Below are 18,125 nucleotides of genomic sequence, written 5' to 3' on the forward strand. Positions count from 1 at the left end.
CCCTTTATTGGCTCAAGTTTGTCAGCTAAGCATGCATTTCTAATCACCTTGACTTCCAACTCGCCTTTAAAAATGCTTGAAGAATATAATGAAATCGCACTCTTGTCATACTTATGAAGGGGGACTAGATTAGGTGCCATAGTACGAGCCCCCTATCTAGTGTTCATGAGAAAACGAGTGTCAAGGAAATTGTTAGATTTAAAAAAAAGTGAAATATCATGCATTAAGGTAAGGAAAAATGTAGACATTGCTGGGGAAATTACGAAAAATATCCACATTGCTAGGGAACAAGTAAACCTTGTTTGCCTTTGTAGAAAACTTACAAAACAAGGCCTTATCGTGGTTGCTTTTTCAACGGAGAGGTTGTAGCACCTTCAAAATCCATTGAGCAAGCCCATGGAACTTATGGAGAGGGCTAGCACCCACTATCCATGGGACAAACCTAAAGAATCCTAGGTCTCTTGCTCCCCAAAGTGCCATGAGGATGAGCCCTCTAATCACATGCCACTTGGAGAAGATAGCCATTTTGTGTATCCAGTGTTAGGTTTGTGTATCCAGTCTAATGACGGGATAGCCATTTTGTACCAAAATGATTGCCATTTCATGGGGCCCGCCTTCATCGAAGCACCAAGGAGCTTGCCTTGCCAGGGCAAGGTCTCTCTCTCTCTCTCTCTCTCTCTCTCTCTCTCTCGATTTATCGATCGATAGCCTGCTCAATCATGTCGATGCAATGTGGCTTATCAATTGATGCATAGTCGCTGTGTGAACACTCTAAAGGACCATAGCCTTGCATAAGAATGCTCATTTTGCAGTTTTGTTGGCTCTAATCAACCATCACTGGACCAGGCAGGGAAGCTACAATTACGATGGCAAGTATGTAGGCAGCACTCACAGAACCTCACTTGAGGATGAGGATCGGAGCAGGTTGCAGAACGATGGCTATGCGATCAATAAGGCTCGTGTGCAGCTCGGAAAGGGAGAACCCACCTTCTTAAAAGGGAAGGAGCAGCTGAAAAATTGGAGGTATTTGCTCTTGTTCTGGTGCACATTCAAATTATCTAAAAAAAGGCAATTAATTGAAAAAAGGACAACGATATACAGAGTGATAGGCTTTTGACCAGCTGGGCATGTCTGCATTTGCTGGGTAGATATCCCTATTGAAGCCCCATGGGCCACTGAAGTGTGAGTATAGCTGTATGATCAGCTACTCTCTTTGGCAAAGTGACATCGCCACACAACCCTCTTGTTGTCAATGCATCTATGGAATGTTACTATGTGCTCCAGTTTTGATAGGCTGATCCTGAGCTTTTACCAGTTTACCGGCAATTTATAGCAGCAAGTACTCCTCTTTTCTGGAGTGAGAGCGTGGGTTTTCGGACCTAATACATGCAGGGGTTTTCTCTCTCACCGTGCACTCTCAGTTGATCATGTCTTTCATCAGTGTTGTTTAGATGTATTGAGAAGCTTGTCTTATAGACTCACTATACAGGTGGTGGGTAGAGCATGGAGTTGGGGCTGCATTGAAAGGTGAATGATGTGATGTATTTGGTGTTGAGCAAAAAATGCATTAGCTTTACTTAAACAACTCCAAAACTTGCTTAATTAATGAAGAAACCTTATTTATTTAAAAGAAACGCGATCCTAGAGAGTTTCTATGTCCCATAAGCACAAACCCACTTGGGAGGGCCCAAAATTTCTATACATAAGTATGCTGCCTTCCATTCAGACCACAATCTCGTTTTTGTAGATTTCAGGTGTTTCAGCTTGCTGCCCACACCCTGTGCGCGGTGGACATCTCAGCCGAAGCTATCCATTGTTGTCTCCATTAGTTGGCGCCTGATTTCCAGCCGAAGCTATCCATTGCTGTCTCCATTAGTTGGCGCCTGATTTTCAGCCCTCTTGACGCAATTTGGAGCTGATCCTAGCTAGGCGACTGCTGTTCCTGTGCAGACTTGCAGCCATACAGATTGCCACATCATCACAGCCCTGTGTTTGTTTTCTTCAGGCTGCCGTCCAGCTCTGCTGGAGGTGTTGTTTGGTGGTTTTCTCTCTCCTCCAGCTGTCGCCCAGCTCTTGCAAGATGTCATGAGGCTGTGCAGCCTGCGTTTGATAGATTTTCTCTCTCCTCTGCTATGGCCAGTTTTCTACAGTTTGCGTTGGCTGTTTTCTCTCATCAGCCTGCGTTTATTGCATATTCTCTCTCCTCATTGCTGTCAGCATAAAATCTAGCTTCTCACTGCTGCGTTTGCTGGTGTTTGACATTCGGAGGCTGCCTTGTTGCGATTCGGGATTTATTCGTGTTAACAATCAGAGACAGAGACAAGAGTGAAGAAGCAATAGTCAGAGCAGAGTGCTCTCTCACTTTCATTATCATTCCACACACTACTTAGTGAATGTACAACCTAAGGTCACAAAGAACCATTCACACCAAAGTAGTTAAGTCCTAAGCACCGACTTATTTAATGTCCGCATAGTGTGGTACAATTGGACAACTTAAGTGTCGCATATGGTCATATCAAAGATAGTAGATCGAGCTTGAAGTCTTAACACTCCCCCTCAAGCTCAAGACAGCATCTGCACACCAAGCAGCTGTCTAAAAACACTGAACTTATCTTTACCCAAAGACTTGGTAAAGATATCTGCAACCTACTCATCAGTCTTCACATGCATGAGATCAACTCTTCTTGTGAGAACCATCTCTCTGATGAAGTGGTAGTGTACCTCTATGTATTTTGTCTTGGCATGGTATACTGGATTCGTTGCCAGGAGTACACTACTGAGATTGTCGCATAATAAGGTCACTGGAGCATCCACCTGAATATCTAAATCAGCCATAAGCTTGAGCAGCCATGAAATCTTGCATGCTGCCAATGCAACACCCCTGTACTCTGCCTCAGTACTTGACAAAGCAACCGCAGGCTGCTTCTTGCTGCTCCAGCTAATCACGCCGCTACCAAATCCAAAAGCATATCCACTCGTAGATCTATGGTCATATGAGCATCTTGCCCAATCTGCATCCGTGTATCCAATGAGTTTCAAGGGCTTATCTCTGACATAAAACAACCCATACTCTACAGTGGACTTAACATATCGCATAATGTGTCTAACTGCATCCAAGTGCGGCTTTTTGGGCTTCTCCATAAACTGGCTTATGAGCCTTACAGCATAGCTCAAGTCAGGCCTAGTGATGGCCAAGTAAATCAGACTGCCAATCATCTGCCTGTACATAGTCACATCCTCTACTTCAGCTCCAGTGCTCATGTCTAGCTTGACATTCTGATCAAGAGGTATATCCAATGGTTTGCATTCAGCCATGCCATACTTCTTCAGCATTTCCATGGCATAGTGCTTCTGCATCAGCCATAAATCATTTTCAGCTAGAACTACCTCAATGCCCAAGAAATACTTCAGTTCTCCTAGGTCCTTTATGTCAAATTCAGATTTCAGCATCTTCATTACATGCTATATGCCCAAGTCATCATCACCAGTGATTATCAAATCATCAACATATATGACCAGCACTACCAAGCCACTGTCAGTTTTCTTTGTAAATAGGCTGTGATCAGCCCTACCAACAGCAAATCCCAATCTCTGCAAGTAGTTACTGATCCTAGTATGCCAAGCTCTCGGAGCCTACTTCAGCCCGTACAATGCCTTTTTCAGCCTGCATACATAATGCTGAAAATCAGGGTGAACATACCCTTCCGGCTGAACCATATAGACATCCTTTGCTAAGTCACCATTAAGAAAGGCATTCTTCACGTCCATCTGCTGCAATTTCCAGCCTCTAGCAGCAGCCAAAGCAATCACGGTGCGTATGGTTGCCATCTTGGCAACAGGGCTGAATGTTTCCTCATAATCAAGTCCATACTGTTGGGCATACCCCTTAGCAACCAGCCTGGCTTTGTACCTTTCCACACTGCCATCCGACTTGCATTTGATTTTGTAGATCCATTTGCAACAAATGGTCTTTTTCCTTTCAGGCAGTGGCACAAGATCCCATGTCTTATTTTTAGCCAAGGCATTTATTTCTTCATCCATAGGTGCATATCAGTTCTCATCTTTCACTGCTTCAGCATATGTACCTGGTTCTTTGATCTCCATCACTTTTGTCATGTAAGCATAATGCTTTGCAGAGTAGCCACTGTACGTCAACTTGTCAACAGGGTATCTGACCCTCTATGAGCGTTTAGGCTGTGGTGCACTGCTCAATTCCCCTCTCTCATGAGGCGGAATGTACCTGCTCTGCCTTGTGCCAGGCATATAGACAATTGGAATACCAAGTTCACTGTCTAAAGTGTCAGCAGACTCATATCTAGAAGTCATTCTACCAGGTGTCATCATACCAGATGCATCCTCAGTAGCTTTCTCTTTTCCTTTTCTGTCCAAGGCATCATATCTCCCCCTCACTGACATACTGGCTTTAGTGGACGGTGAGCTCCTCAATCTCCCTGTCCATGGGGATACTGTCTGACCACTAGGACCTGTCATAGCAGTGCTCTGCTGCAAATCAACTGTAGATACATGAGTAGAAGGCATATCCGATGGCACTGTAGCCGCTGATACATACCAAGAACACATCTCGTCAAAAATAACATCCCTGCTCACCAAAGTCTCCCTGGTAGAGGGATCATAGCATTTGTATGCCTTCTTCTCCTGCGAATATCCAATGAAAACACATTTATGTGCTTTTGGATCCAGCTTCTTCCTTTTCTCATCTGGAATGTGCACATAAGCAAGACAGCCAAAGACTTTCATGTGACTTACATCCGGCTTATAGCCATACAGCTTCTCAAACGGTGTCATCTCATGAATACCTGCAGTGGGAGTCTGATTCAAGATATACATGGCTGTCATAACAGCCTCAGCCCAATAATAGAGCGGCATCTTCTTCTCATTCATCATGGCACGAGCAGCTTCCATCAAGACCCTGTTCTTTCTTTCAACTACCCCATTCTGCTGAGGAGTGTAGCTGCAGGTAAGCTGCCTGCGTATGCCATTTTCAGCTAGAAAATTATCAAACTCATTTGACACATACTCCCCACCGCTATCTGATCTCAAGCAAGAGATATAGCAGTCAACTTTCTTTTCAACCTGCTTTTTAAACTGCTGAAAAACAGCAAACACCTCATCCTTTGTTTTTAGGATATACACCCAAGTATAGCGACTGTAATCATCAATGAATGTCACATAATACTTCGAGTCTCCCATAGATGCATTATGGACTTGCCCCCAAACATCAAAGTGCACTTACTGCAATGGACGTGTACTTTGCCTTACATGCCTGACAAATGGCAACCTGGATTGCTTATCAAACTGGCAAGCATCGCATACATGACCAATATCTGAGTATTGGAACTTGGATAAACCTGTAACGAGCTGTTTTTTCTGCATAATTTGCAGCCTTTGTAAATTTACATGCCCCACTCTCTTGTGCCAAATTTCCAAATCTCTGATAGTGCCAGAACCATGGGCAAACATAGCTGAATTCAGCTCTGGCAAAGTAGCATCAAGAGTAAACATTCTGCCATTCCTGTGACCGCGAGCTATCAACTTGCATCCATTTCCAAACTCTTCAATAAAGCAGCCATGCTTATTGAATCTAACCTGCAAGTTCTGCTCCGACAGACAATAAGTTTTTCGTAATCGATGGAACATGCAGTACATCATGCAAATTTTTCTTTCTGCCATCATGAACCACAAGAGGCACTTTGCCTTTATGTTCAATTCTATGTTGCGTATCATCACTTGTACAAACATAGGCATGTTTTTCAGCTACCATATCAGTGAACCAATCACCGCGAGGGGTCATGTGGTTCGATGCCCCTGAATCAATATACCAAACTGCATTATCAGTGGATTTTTGAGCAGCTCTGTCTTTTACATACTGCATGGCAAACAATCTATCTCCTAAAGTATCATCTGCTTGACTAGACGTAGCAAAGTGTCCATGTTGTTTGCCTTTCCGATTGCCGTGCTTATTCCAGTAGTCCTTGGCAGTATGACCATACTTCCCGCAGTAATGACAATCCTTATCCTTATTCGGATTGTTAGATGGACGCTGCTGTTGCCAGGAGCCTTTGCCTCTAGGGCTAGATCTCCCCCTGCCTCTAAAGTTTCCACCACCTCTTGCATTTGATACCTGCTGGTTGTTATTGCCATAGGATGCATTCTGCTGGCCTCCTCTGCCAGATCCATAGCCTCTACCTCGGCTGCCACAGCCGTGTTGATTCGAATAAAAAACTACATCCTTATTTTTAGAACTGCTTGACCCTGTAGCCAAGCCAAGTTTAACCTCCTCATGCATAAGCAATGCAACCAGCTCATTAAAATCAGGCATTTCAACCCTCACAGACACAGAAGTGTCAAAAGACTTATACTCAGGCCCCAAGCCATTCAAAGTCACAGCAACCATGTCTTCATCTTCAACCTGTGAACCAATAGATGCCAGCTGATCCGCAATGATCTTAACCTCCGTGACATAATCCTGTATAGATCTGCTCTTTCTCTCCATGTTGTTGAACTTCTGCTTCAACTGTATCTTCCTGGCACTTGTGGTTGTGCCATAGTACTTGACCAAAATGTCCCATGCATTCTTAGGAGAGCTGCAGTTCATTATTAGTATTACCATGGCATCTGAGATACATAAAGAGAGCCAGTGTAAGACTCTACGAGCTCTTTTTGTCCAAGCTCGGTGTAATCGTCTCTGATCAGCCCCGTAGGTCGATTTGGGAGCTTAGGTTCAGCTTCCGCTCGAGTCACCAACTCCCAGTAGCCTTTCCCTATTAAGAAGTTCTCCATGCGGAACTTCCATATGGCATAATTGTTACTGTCAAGCGTTTCCCCCACTATCTGGGTTATGTTGTCAGTCCTCTCTGCATTAGCCATATTGTACCAGACAATATTTAGTCACTGCCTGACTTCCTGCAAGTCAACAAGTATGACTGACCAAGTTCAATCCTCTACTGTTTATGACAGTTTTCTGCAATTAATTGCAGTAAAAAAACCAGGGTATTTCAGCCCAATGATAGCTCAAAACAGTCCACAAACAAGTGGTCTAACCTGTAGGTAGAACAGTCAATACATATGCTATGTAGTTGCTTTAGCTTAAACTCATGCAACCTCACTGTTAGGGAAAAATACATGCAGTCTGAAAACTGTAATCTGTGAGTAACCAACAGTAATTTCAAGGCCAAGAACATTGAATATATGTCCCATAACACTTGCAGTAGTTCAGAGATCTATCTCTGCATATGAGTTCCCAGTCAAGTCACTCTGACATAGAGTATGACATGTGTTGCAAGTACAAAACAAGATATACCTGCTGTATATTTCAGCCACAAAAAAGACAGTCACTGTCAAGGTATTTCAGTCCCAAAGACTTTGCAAAATGCCATACCTTATGCTACCATGCATAGAACCCGATACATGATCTTGACCTCATCCAAGACTGATCTGTCTCCAAGAGTCAGGAGCAACCAAGACATTTTCAGCATTTACTGGTTATTTACTGTTCATGACATTCAAGAACCATGTCAAAGCATTTTGCTTTAGCTCCATACATTTGCTTCAACTTCCTTCTCAATGATCACAGCATTTGAGAGAAATGCAAATCACAGTGTACCTGGGGCTAACTAGAGTGACTGATACACTTCAAAGTGTAGTGATACATGCAGCCTACATTGCTCATGACAGATTTCAGCTTGTCAATGACTTCCCAAAACTGAGCATTTCAGTCAATAACTTCAGTCCATAACCATGTCAGTCAATGCATATGTCTTTACAAATATGTCTATGCTCAACAGTCCCTTTTGAGCATACCTGGAAGCCTCAATCTTTTACTTACTGTCAAGTGCTTGCTGAATATTCACTGTACACAGTAGTGAACTGTCTTTTTCAGACCTGCAGTCTGTCTGTACAGCTCATAGATGAGCTCATATGCAAGCATTTGTTTACCATTGATGTAGACCACCTTCCATTGAGTGTAGACATGGTTTATATCACCTTGGGAACCATCAACAACCTGAATCTCTGCGTGCAGGAGCAGCCCTTGGATCTGGCGCAATCACGCAGCCTGTAGATCTGGTTCCAGCAGCAGGTCGTGTGCCCAATGATGCTATGTAAGCACTCTCATGTGCCTAATGCAACCTTAGAAGACTCCCAAATTAGCCACCAATGGCCTCTTGGACAATGGCAAGTCTTCTTCCACAATGCATACCTTTGTGTTAGAGCAATGGAGGAAAATGACAGTCAGTCCTTTGTTCTCTTCAACCCTGACAGTTCAATCTTCAGGTCTTCTTCTTCCCATATGCACTCCACAGAGCCCAGTCATGGGTGCTCTGATACCATGTTAACAATCAGAGACAGAGACAAGAGTGAAGAAGCAACAGTCAGAGCAGAGTGCTCTCTCACTTTCATTATCATTCCACACACTACTTAGTGAATGTACAACCTAAGGTCACAAAGGACCATTCACACCAAAGCAGTTAAGTCATAAGCACCGATTTATTTAATGTCCGCATAGTGTGGTACAGCTGGACAACTTAAGTGTCGGGTATGGTCATACCAAAGATAGTAGATTGAGCTTGAAGTCTTAACAGTTCGGAGTATGATACACTCTCCAGCTCATTACCCTTGCCCTGATCCTTGAGATACAGGAGTTCAGGGTTTAGTACTCATTCACTGCATAGTGCGTTTGCTGCATGAGCATTGTATTATTCAGTAGTTATATCACTTTATTTATTTATTGTGTTCATTGTCTCTGAGTTATCCTAACCCTAACTGTGTTCTTTTATCAGTCTGTGCTTTGTCGTACGATTGTTATTTGTGTTTCAATATTAGAGTATTTAGTAGGTTGAGCTAGGCACTATCCGCCTAGAGTTTGTGCCTACATCTGACAAATTTGTAGATATTTTGACCAAAGCGGTCAACCGACTGGTTTTTCAGTATCTGTTACCCAAGATCGGTTTGGGTACACCCTCCCCTATTTCTTCAGCTTGACGGGGAGAGGGTGCTTTCCTCTTGCTCTCCCTTCTAGTTTGAGAGGGGGTGGTTACTTCTCTTGATAGTGACAGTGATGATGCTTATAGTTTTTAGACATTCATTCCTGTATTGTATTATGGACATTTGTAACTTCATCCGCCCTGCTAGGATGATATGATTGTAAAAGGGCGCTTGGGGAAGTGAACAATTCCCTTGCGAGGACACTGTCCAAGTGGCACTGTTGCATTGCATCTTGCGTGAGCATGACATTTTGCATTACCCTTTGCATTACCCCATACATTGGCATTCTGTTCATATACACATGCATCTGTGCGCATTTATCTCTTTTCGGTCTTTTGGAGTGGTCGACTTTGGATCCACTATATTTCTGGCATTACCCATGGTAGTCTCCGAGGCAATTTTTCCTTAGCTTGCTTGCTTGCTTTGCTTGTCTTTCTTGCTTCATTTATTTGATATATTCGCACCATAGCCTTATTCTTCTTCACCGACACCCAGTAATGTTAGGGATAGTATGCTTGTTTTGTGAAGGTCTTGGGTCTGACCATCCTTTATCATTCTCACGTTTGGGGCACGGATACTCAATAGGACAAAAATTGATTTGAACCCACACTTCATGCTAAACCTATCAAATTCCAAAAAAAAAAGAAAAAGAAGTACATAGTTGATTCCATCCGCCTTTGTAGGGCTTGGTAGGCCACTGGGTAGCCGATGTGCACCCTTTGTGCGATGCCCTGTCCTCTCTGGGATGATCACTTGGCCTCCCTTGGTAAGATTCCCATCGCTGACGTGCACCCTTCGTCCAATGATCTGGCTGCTTTGGGATGGGACGCCTTGGGGCAAAAGATCTTTCTCGTGGCACCGTTGTTGGGCGTGAGAGGAGGTGTTGAGCTAGAAATGCATCAGCTTTACTTAGACAGCCCCAAAACTTTCTTAATTAATGAAGAAACCTTGTTTATTTAAAAGAAACGCGATCCTAGAGACTTTCTGTGTCCCATAAGCACAAACCCACTTGGAAGGGCCCAAACTTTCTATAAATAAGTATATTGCCCTCCATTAAGACCACAATCTTGTTTTTGCAGATTTCAGATGTTTCAGCTTGTTGCCCACACCCCGTTCGCGGAAGACATCTCAGCCGAAGTTGTCCATTGCTGTCTCCATTAGTTGGTGCCCGATTTCCAGCCTTCTTGATGCAGTTTGGAGTTGATCCCAGCCAGGCGACTGTTGTTCCTGTGCAGACCTGTTGCCATACAGCCGGTTACGTCATCACAGCCCTGCGTTTGCTTCTTGCAGGTTGTCGTCCAACTGCTGCAGGTGTCGTTTGGCAGTTTTCTCTCTCCTCCAATTGTCGCCAGGCTATGCAGCCTGTGTTTGATAAATTTTCTCTCTCCTCTATTGTGGCCAGTTTTTTGCAGCCCGCGTTTGCCTGTTTTCTCTCTCATCAGCCTATGCTTACTACATATTCTCTCTCCTCATTGCCACCTGCATCAAATCTAGCTTCTCACTGCTGTGTTTGCTGGTGTTCGACATTCGAAGGCTACCTTGCTGCGATTCGGGATATGTTCAGAGTACGACACACTCTCCAGCTCATTACCCTTGCCATGATCCTTGAGATACAAGAGTTCGAGGTTCACTATTCATTCATTGCATAGTGTGTTTGCTACTTGAGCATTGTATATTCAGCAGTTATATCACTTCAGTTATTTACTATGTTTATTGTCTCTGAGTTACCCTAACCCTAACTGTGTTCTTTTATCAGTCTGTGCATTGTCATATGATTGTTATTTGTGTTTGTGTCAGAGTATTTCTTTACATTTGGAAGCTCGTTTTACAGGCTCACTGTAGGGGTGGTGGATATAGCAGTGATGGTTGGGGCTTAGTTTTCATAACTTGAGCTTCAAAAAACAAAAATGTGGCCAATTCAAATTTCAAACAACTTGCCATAGCAAATAAATTTGCAGCAGCTGTCATGAGATTGTGTATGATGCTCTTCCTTTTTGATGCATAAGAAATGAGCCACAATTGTATACTTGGGCAAAGAGATATGAAGCAAACGTCCTTGCAATGTTCCTTCCATTTATTCATATATAACAATGAGGAATGCATGGCAATGACATAGAAAAAGCACTTGAAGGACACCATTGCCTTACTTCTTACAAAGTGTCCAAGCATTAGACAATTGATTACTTACGATATATTGGGAAGTCCCATGTATATGAATCATGACATCTTGTCTCCAAAGCCCACTTTGATCATGATACATGAAATTTAGTGCGTAATATCAAAAGCTTTTCCTCTATCCATGTACATCAAGGGAACATCTATTGTTATGTATAGCTATAATGTTTGCTATTTGTCAATTGGGAATGCAACCATATTATTGAGGATGCATGTCTTTGTGTCAAATCATTTTGTTTTTATAGACACATTTTGATATGATCCTATAAACAACAGGCATCAAAATGATAGGATGCCAATCCTTCAATATGCTTCAATTCATTCCAAAGTGTATCAAATAATTTGATTGTGAGGCCATCCAAGGTGTGAAATTCTATTTCCTTAGAGCTGGTTTGACATTATTTAGCTTGTTTATTGTAAGTGTAGATGCAGATGCCTTTGTGATAGAATAGAGTGCACTAGATCTATCATCCTCCTTTGTGTGTTGGTAGTAGCACGATCAGATGTATCTGAAGCAGCTAATGAATTGGAAGTGTAGCATGCATACATCATGTAATGGGGTCGTCCATAGTGTTGATCCCATAATGAAAGCCAAGCCATAAAGCCGCACAATTAGACAAATCAGTATCATAATCATTTGAAGCTTGCATGGAAATTTCAAAATGTGTGCCATGTAAAGAAATGCCCTAACACAGAACCATAAACGGAAATCGTACGACAAAGCACAGATTGATAAAAGAACACAATTAGGGTCAGGGTAACTCAGAGACAATGAATACAGTAAATAAATGACGTGATATAACTACTGAATAATACGATGCTCATGCAACAAACACACTACGCAGTGAATGAATACTCGAACTCCTGTATCTCAAGGACCAGGGCAAGGGTAATGAGCTGGAGAGTGTGTCGTACTCCGAATGGATCCCGAATCGCAGCAAGGCAGCCTCTGAATGCTAAACACCAGCAAACGCAGCAGTGAGAAGAAGCTGGATCTGATGCAGATAGCAGTGAGGAGAGAAATACTAAAAACGCAGGCAGCACGTGAGAGAAAGACTAAAAGCGCAGGTAGAACAGCTTGCAGAGGAGAGAGAAAGACTAAAAACGTAGGCAGCAGGTGAGAGAAAGACTAAAAACGTAGGCAGGACAGCCTGCAGGAGAGAGAAAGATAAAAATGTAGGCAAGAGAGTTTTAAACCCAAGTCATTCACAAAACTAGCAAACCAATCTCTCACATTGACTAGGATAAGTACCTAAGGATAATACAAGTATGTGTGTGTGCCAATCATGTGGTGAATATGGGGAGAGGCAAAAAAGATGATGGTGGGCTTAGTAAGACAAGCAAAGCAAGCAAGCAAGCAAGGGTAGGGAAACTGCCTTTAGGAGAACTGCCATGTGTTATGCCACGAATATGGTGGATCTTAGAGTTGACCACTCCAAAAGACCGAAGAGGGATAAATGCACACAGATGCATGTTTACATGAACGGAATGCCAATGCATGGGATAATACAAAGGGAGATGCAAGATGTCATACGCATGCAATATGCTATACAACGGTGCCACTTGGACAGTGCCCTCGCAGGGGAATTGTTCACTTGTCCAAGTGCCCTTTTACAATCAGGTCATCCTGACAGGGCGGATACAGTTACAAATGTCCATAATACAATACAAAAGAATAAATGAATGGAATGTCCAAAAACTGTAAGCATCATCACTGTCACAATTAAGAGTAGAAGCCGCTCCCTCTCAAACTGGAAGGGAAAGCAAGAGGGAAGCATTCTCTTCTTGTCAAGCTGAAGTAGGGGAGGGTGTACCCAAGCCGCGATCCTGGGAAGCAGGTACTAAAGAACCGGCCGGTTGACCGCTTTGGTCAAAATGTCTGCAAAATTATCTGATGAAGGCACAAACTCTAGGCGAATAGTGTCTAGCTCAACCTGCTCTTGGGAAAAGTGAAAGTGGACTTCCACATGCCGCGTCCATGGTGTGATGATCGGATTGCCTGTAAGGGAAATGGCACTTTGGTTGTCGCAATAAACAACTGTGGGAGAGACGCAAGGAAAATGAAGTGCCGCCAGTAAACTCCTCAGATAGATGGCCTCAGTGATGCCATTGAAGAGAGCTCGGTACTTAGCCTCGGTCAAGAAAGTCGCCACCGTCTCTTGCTTACGGCTGGACCAAGAAATGGGAGCCGTGCCCAAGGTAAAGAGGTAGCCGCCATGGGAACCTCCTGCCCAATCAAAATCAGTGTACCCTTGCAAACATAAACCAGAACCATATGTCAGGCCATAAGAATAAGTGCACTGTAAATAACACAACATACGAAGTCATGCAATCCAATGTGACATTCTAGGTGCTGTGAAATACTGAGTAAGTATGCTAACTGAGTAAGCTAAATCTGGCCTAGTGTGAATTAACCAAAGAAGTTTTCTTACAATAGAGCAATAGATATGTGCATGTGCCATTTCCACGACTGTCCAGTTCCTATGCTCTACGACTCCATTTTGAGAGGGAGAGTTAGTAGAGGTGAGTTGGCGAGAGATGCCATGCTTCTGTAGAAACTCGAAAAACTTGTAGGAGATGAACTCACCACCGGTATCACTCCTCATGCAACCAATATGACGACCAGTCTGGTTATGAACTGGTAGCATCCAAGGAGAAAAATATGTGAAAGTATCTGACTTATGCTTGAGAAAGTACATCCACATGTATCTGGAATGATCATCCACAATAAAAAAGAAGTACAGCGTGCCGTTTAAGGCGGCAGTGGATGTGTGTGAGAGAGAAGAAAATTTCTTGTGTGTCTTACTCACCTCCCAACCAAATATACCCTCTTCCCACCTTCTAATTGGGTCTCTAGGGCCTGTTTTCATGGTGCACCCGACCGGTGTTCCCAAATAGACAAGTCCTGTCCAATTTAGCAAGAAATTTGAGGGTATCCCCTGAGCTTCGGACCTTGGCACTTCTTGCCCTTGTCTGGGACACACTAATTAATGGCTGTCTTGGGCTACTTGCCCGGCTGAAGGTTATTATGTTTGACATTCTCTCTCCCTTTCAAAAAATCATTGTCCTCAATGATTAGTGATGGGAAGTGTCGTCGAATCAGAGCTTCTGATTCCCATGTAGCATCAGTAACTGGTAGACCCTTCCAGGCAACTAGATACTCGTGGAGAGTATGATTACGCAACGTTTCTCTCTTCGATCTAGTATCTTGTCTAGTCCATAGTCAATAATTGAATCCTGTTCCTGCAAAGGTACCATACCATCAATTAGGTTATCATCACGTGAGATATACTTTCTTAATTTGCTAACATGAAACACTGGATGAACACGGCATCCAGGAGGAAGTTCCAATCTGTAAGTTGCATCACTTAGCTTGTGAATAATTTTCCACGGTCCACAATATCTTGGAGATAACTTTGGACATTTGCCAGTCGATAAACTAGACGCCTTGGCTGGTACTTGGAGAAAAACTTTTTCTCCTAATTCAAAGATCCTACTTGACCTTTTCTTATTTGCAAAATGCTTAGCCCTATCAACAGCTTGCTGTAACTTGGCTTGAGCAATTTTAATATTAGCCTATATGTCAATAAGAAATTCTGCCGCAGTTGGGCATTTCTCATCTGACCTTACTGTACTAGGAAAACTTGGATTCATTCCATAATTTATTTCAAAAGGAGACAAACCTGTTGTCTTATGAGGTCTGTTGTTATACACAAATTCTAACAAAGACAAATGCGTATCCCAATCTGTTTGTTTATCAGATACATATGCTCTCAGCATGTCTTTTGGTATCTGATTGACTCTTTATGTTTGACCATCTGTTTTTGGGTGATCACTACTTGACATGTTTGAAGACACATTTAAACAACCAAAGACATGATGCCAAAAATGACCAGTAAACTTGACATCCCTATCAGACACAATGGACGTAGGTAGACCATGTAACCTAAACACATGATCAATAAACAAATCTGCGACTTCTGGAGCTTCCACACTTTCGCGAGTGGCTATAAAATGAGCCATTTTAATGAAGCGATCCATTATCACTAGGATAGTGTCTTTTTGTCTCTGGGTTCTAGGTAAGCTAACAATGAAATCCATGGAAATACTTTTCCAATTAGATTCTGGAATTTGTAATGGTATTAGCAGACCTGGTGGCTTCACCCTTTCTGCTTTATTAACTTGACATTGAAAGCATTGTTGGTCATATTGGCAAACATCCTTGGCCAACTTTGGCCACCAAAATGTCCTTCTAACAAGCATCCTGGTCTTATCAATACCAGGATGTCGTGCACAAGGCACATCATGGTTATCAAACAAAACTTTCTTTCGTAGTTCCCGTGCACTAGGAACACAAATCTTGCCTTTTCGTTTAAGAAACCCATTCTCAATTGAAAGGTTCTTAAATAAACTTGCCTTATCAGAAATAACAGTAGGTAATGAAACAGAAGTATCTGGTCCATCCCTAACAGATTTTTGTCTCTTTGCAGGGTTTTGTATTTCAATGTAGGGCTGACATGCAAGCTTGCACCAGTCCTTCCTGAGCTAGAGAGAGGAGATGCATGTCGTTCCTTTCATGGTTCCATCTACTTGGAGTTCTACTCTTCTACCAGCATGAGGGCTTCTCCTCCCGTGACAAATTGTGCAATATCTCTCTTTGATGCTGTAATGGCAATGACTTCTATCCTTGCTCTTCCAGTACGGATGCTTCATCATCTTCATCCACATGGTTCTCAACACTATACAAAGACCAACATCCTCAGACTCTCTTCCTTCTCCAGCACTGACACCCAAGTTAAGAGGGGGCTCCTACTCTTCTTGGTATTCTATAGGTTTCAGTAGGTGTCTTCGACATCGGCCTTTCCTCCCTGTTGTACCTTCCCCTATGCATTGCGTGATTTTATCATCTTTATACTAGGGCGCTTGGGCAAATGAACAATTTTCCCATGAGGGACATTGTCCGAGTGACACCTCTTGCATGAGCATCCTTCAACATGTAGTATACTATGCATCCCATTGTGCAAAGCACCACTAGATAGATCCTGAGCTATTTCCACCAACAAATTACACCACCATCCATCATCTTTCCCTTGTCATCGCAATCCTCGAGTGGATAGGTAAGCTTGTACTATTTTGTGATGTGTTGGGTATATCATCCCTACTCCCATCTTCTGGGTCATTGTTACTTAATCGGCCGCCACCTCCTAAAATTTACTTTTCACCAAAAATGAAAAAAAACTAGGCAGCTAATGAGCACCCTTTGTCCGATGCCATGTCCTCTCTGGGGTGACTACTTGGACTCCCTTGGTAAAATAACCATCGCCTCTATAGTCTTGGTAGGCCATATTCCAAGAATATGCTACTCTATCCAAGAATATGCGGACAAGTATAGAGAGATTCTGTTAAAGGTCCCTGAACATATTCCTAACTTCCTGCAATTGCATAAATTTGTCATGGGCTTAAAAGAAACCTTAAGGCCACTTGTCAGGAAGGAGAGATGTAAAACCTTGAATGAGGTAGTGGAGCTTGCATTGGTCCTTGAAGATGGGAAGGCCCAGAGATTTCCTTGGACTAGAGGTGCACGCCCTATCTTTACTCCTGCAATTGCATCTAGTGCTCCTCATGCGAAGGACACTAGAGAGGTGCATATGATCAAGATTGTGTTAGGTACCAAGAGGAAGGTATCTGCTATGGCTGAGAGAGCCTACAATAAAACCATGCTCACTCCACAACAAAGGGAGAAAGAAATGAGAGAAGGACTCTGTTACGGATGCCTGGGACAGCATAAATTTAAGGCTTGTCCCAAGAAGGTAAGAGTCAGTGCTCAAATGGTGCTTAATCCAATGCAGGATGTGGATAAGGCGAGAGATGACCTAGACGAATCACCTCCACATGGCTTTGGTTATCATGAACGGATCCTACCCGTCACAGTAACAAAGAAAGTACCAACTGTGCCAGATGCAGTGTTATCGCCTGAGGCACAAAAGGGGTATGAGTTTGATGACACTGAGCTCACTGTAATGAAAGGCATAGTAGCAGGATGCCCTGTAGCACAAAGGTGAGTAGTGGGATGCTCCAGAAAACAAAACTAAAAATAAAAGAAAGCAAATCTAAGTGCAATGCAATGAGTATGTAAGTATGCAGCGGAAGTCTAAAAAGAGAAAGACAAAGTGTGTAGCCACCATCACATATGGTGAGGTGGGAAAGTGGTCCTAGAAGGTGTAGTGGATGTCCCAGGAATGAATGCGTAAAGTGTAATAGGTGAGCCACTAGTAGACCAATCAGCCAATCCTTTGAGAGTAGTGAAGGAGATAGGATGCTGAGATTGTCCACGTGCCACATATCCAGTAGCCACTGGGGCAGATGGAATAAATGGAGCAGCAGCGGGAGGCATAGCCCCATTGGACTAGCCAGCCAGAGTGGAAGCAATCATAGCAGTTTGTAGTGGTTTTCTAGAAGGAAGACCTTGGGCTTCAGTATAACACTTCTTGTCCACATGACCCAATCTCTGGTAGTGTGCGCAAAACCTATTTTTCTTAGGAATTTGCTGCCAAAGGGGTCGCGGTTCTTTGGTTCCATTAGAGGAAGAGATCTCACCCTTATTTTGGATTGCCTTCATATCTTGCGAGTTCTTGCCATTGTTGGTTTTTCCTCTTGAAGAAGAGGCAATCAACCCTCGCCCCTCTCTGAATGGATGCGTGTGGAGTACTTCTTGTGAAGTTAATCGTGCAGCCTTGCGTAACGCAAGAACTGACACTCGAACTCGTAGAAGGTCGGCAATCTAGGGAGAGATAATATGTTGGATCAAATGAAAGTATTTGTTGCTTGTTCAAGAAGAATGTGACTTGATCATTGTTTGACTTCAGGAAGCCAGTAGTGGCAAAGGCGGTAAGTAACCATCGAGGCCAACTTGACTTTCAGATCATCCCCTTCCTTAATGGAATACT

General features: G+C 43.1%; 1 protein-coding gene across 1 annotated transcript in view; it reads left to right on the top strand.

Annotated features, from left to right (window-relative positions):
- Window positions 1–469: 469 nt before the first annotated feature.
- Window positions 470–18,125, top strand: part of LOC148020113 (outer envelope protein) — an 88,568-nt gene continuing 70,912 nt past the window's right edge. The window contains exons 1-2 of the mRNA XM_087700389.1: window positions 470–654; window positions 847–1,023. Of these exons, the coding sequence (XP_087556515.1) occupies window positions 590–654; window positions 847–1,023 (242 nt within the window). The 5' untranslated portion in view covers window positions 470–589. The remainder of the gene's footprint in view (window positions 655–846; window positions 1,024–18,125) is intronic.

Source organism: Lygodium microphyllum, chromosome 19 (genome assembly GCF_053477565.2).
Source record: "Lygodium microphyllum isolate KBCC chromosome 19, Lygodium_microphyllum_v1.1.10, whole genome shotgun sequence".
Taxonomy (NCBI): Eukaryota; Viridiplantae; Streptophyta; class Polypodiopsida; order Schizaeales; family Lygodiaceae; genus Lygodium; species Lygodium microphyllum.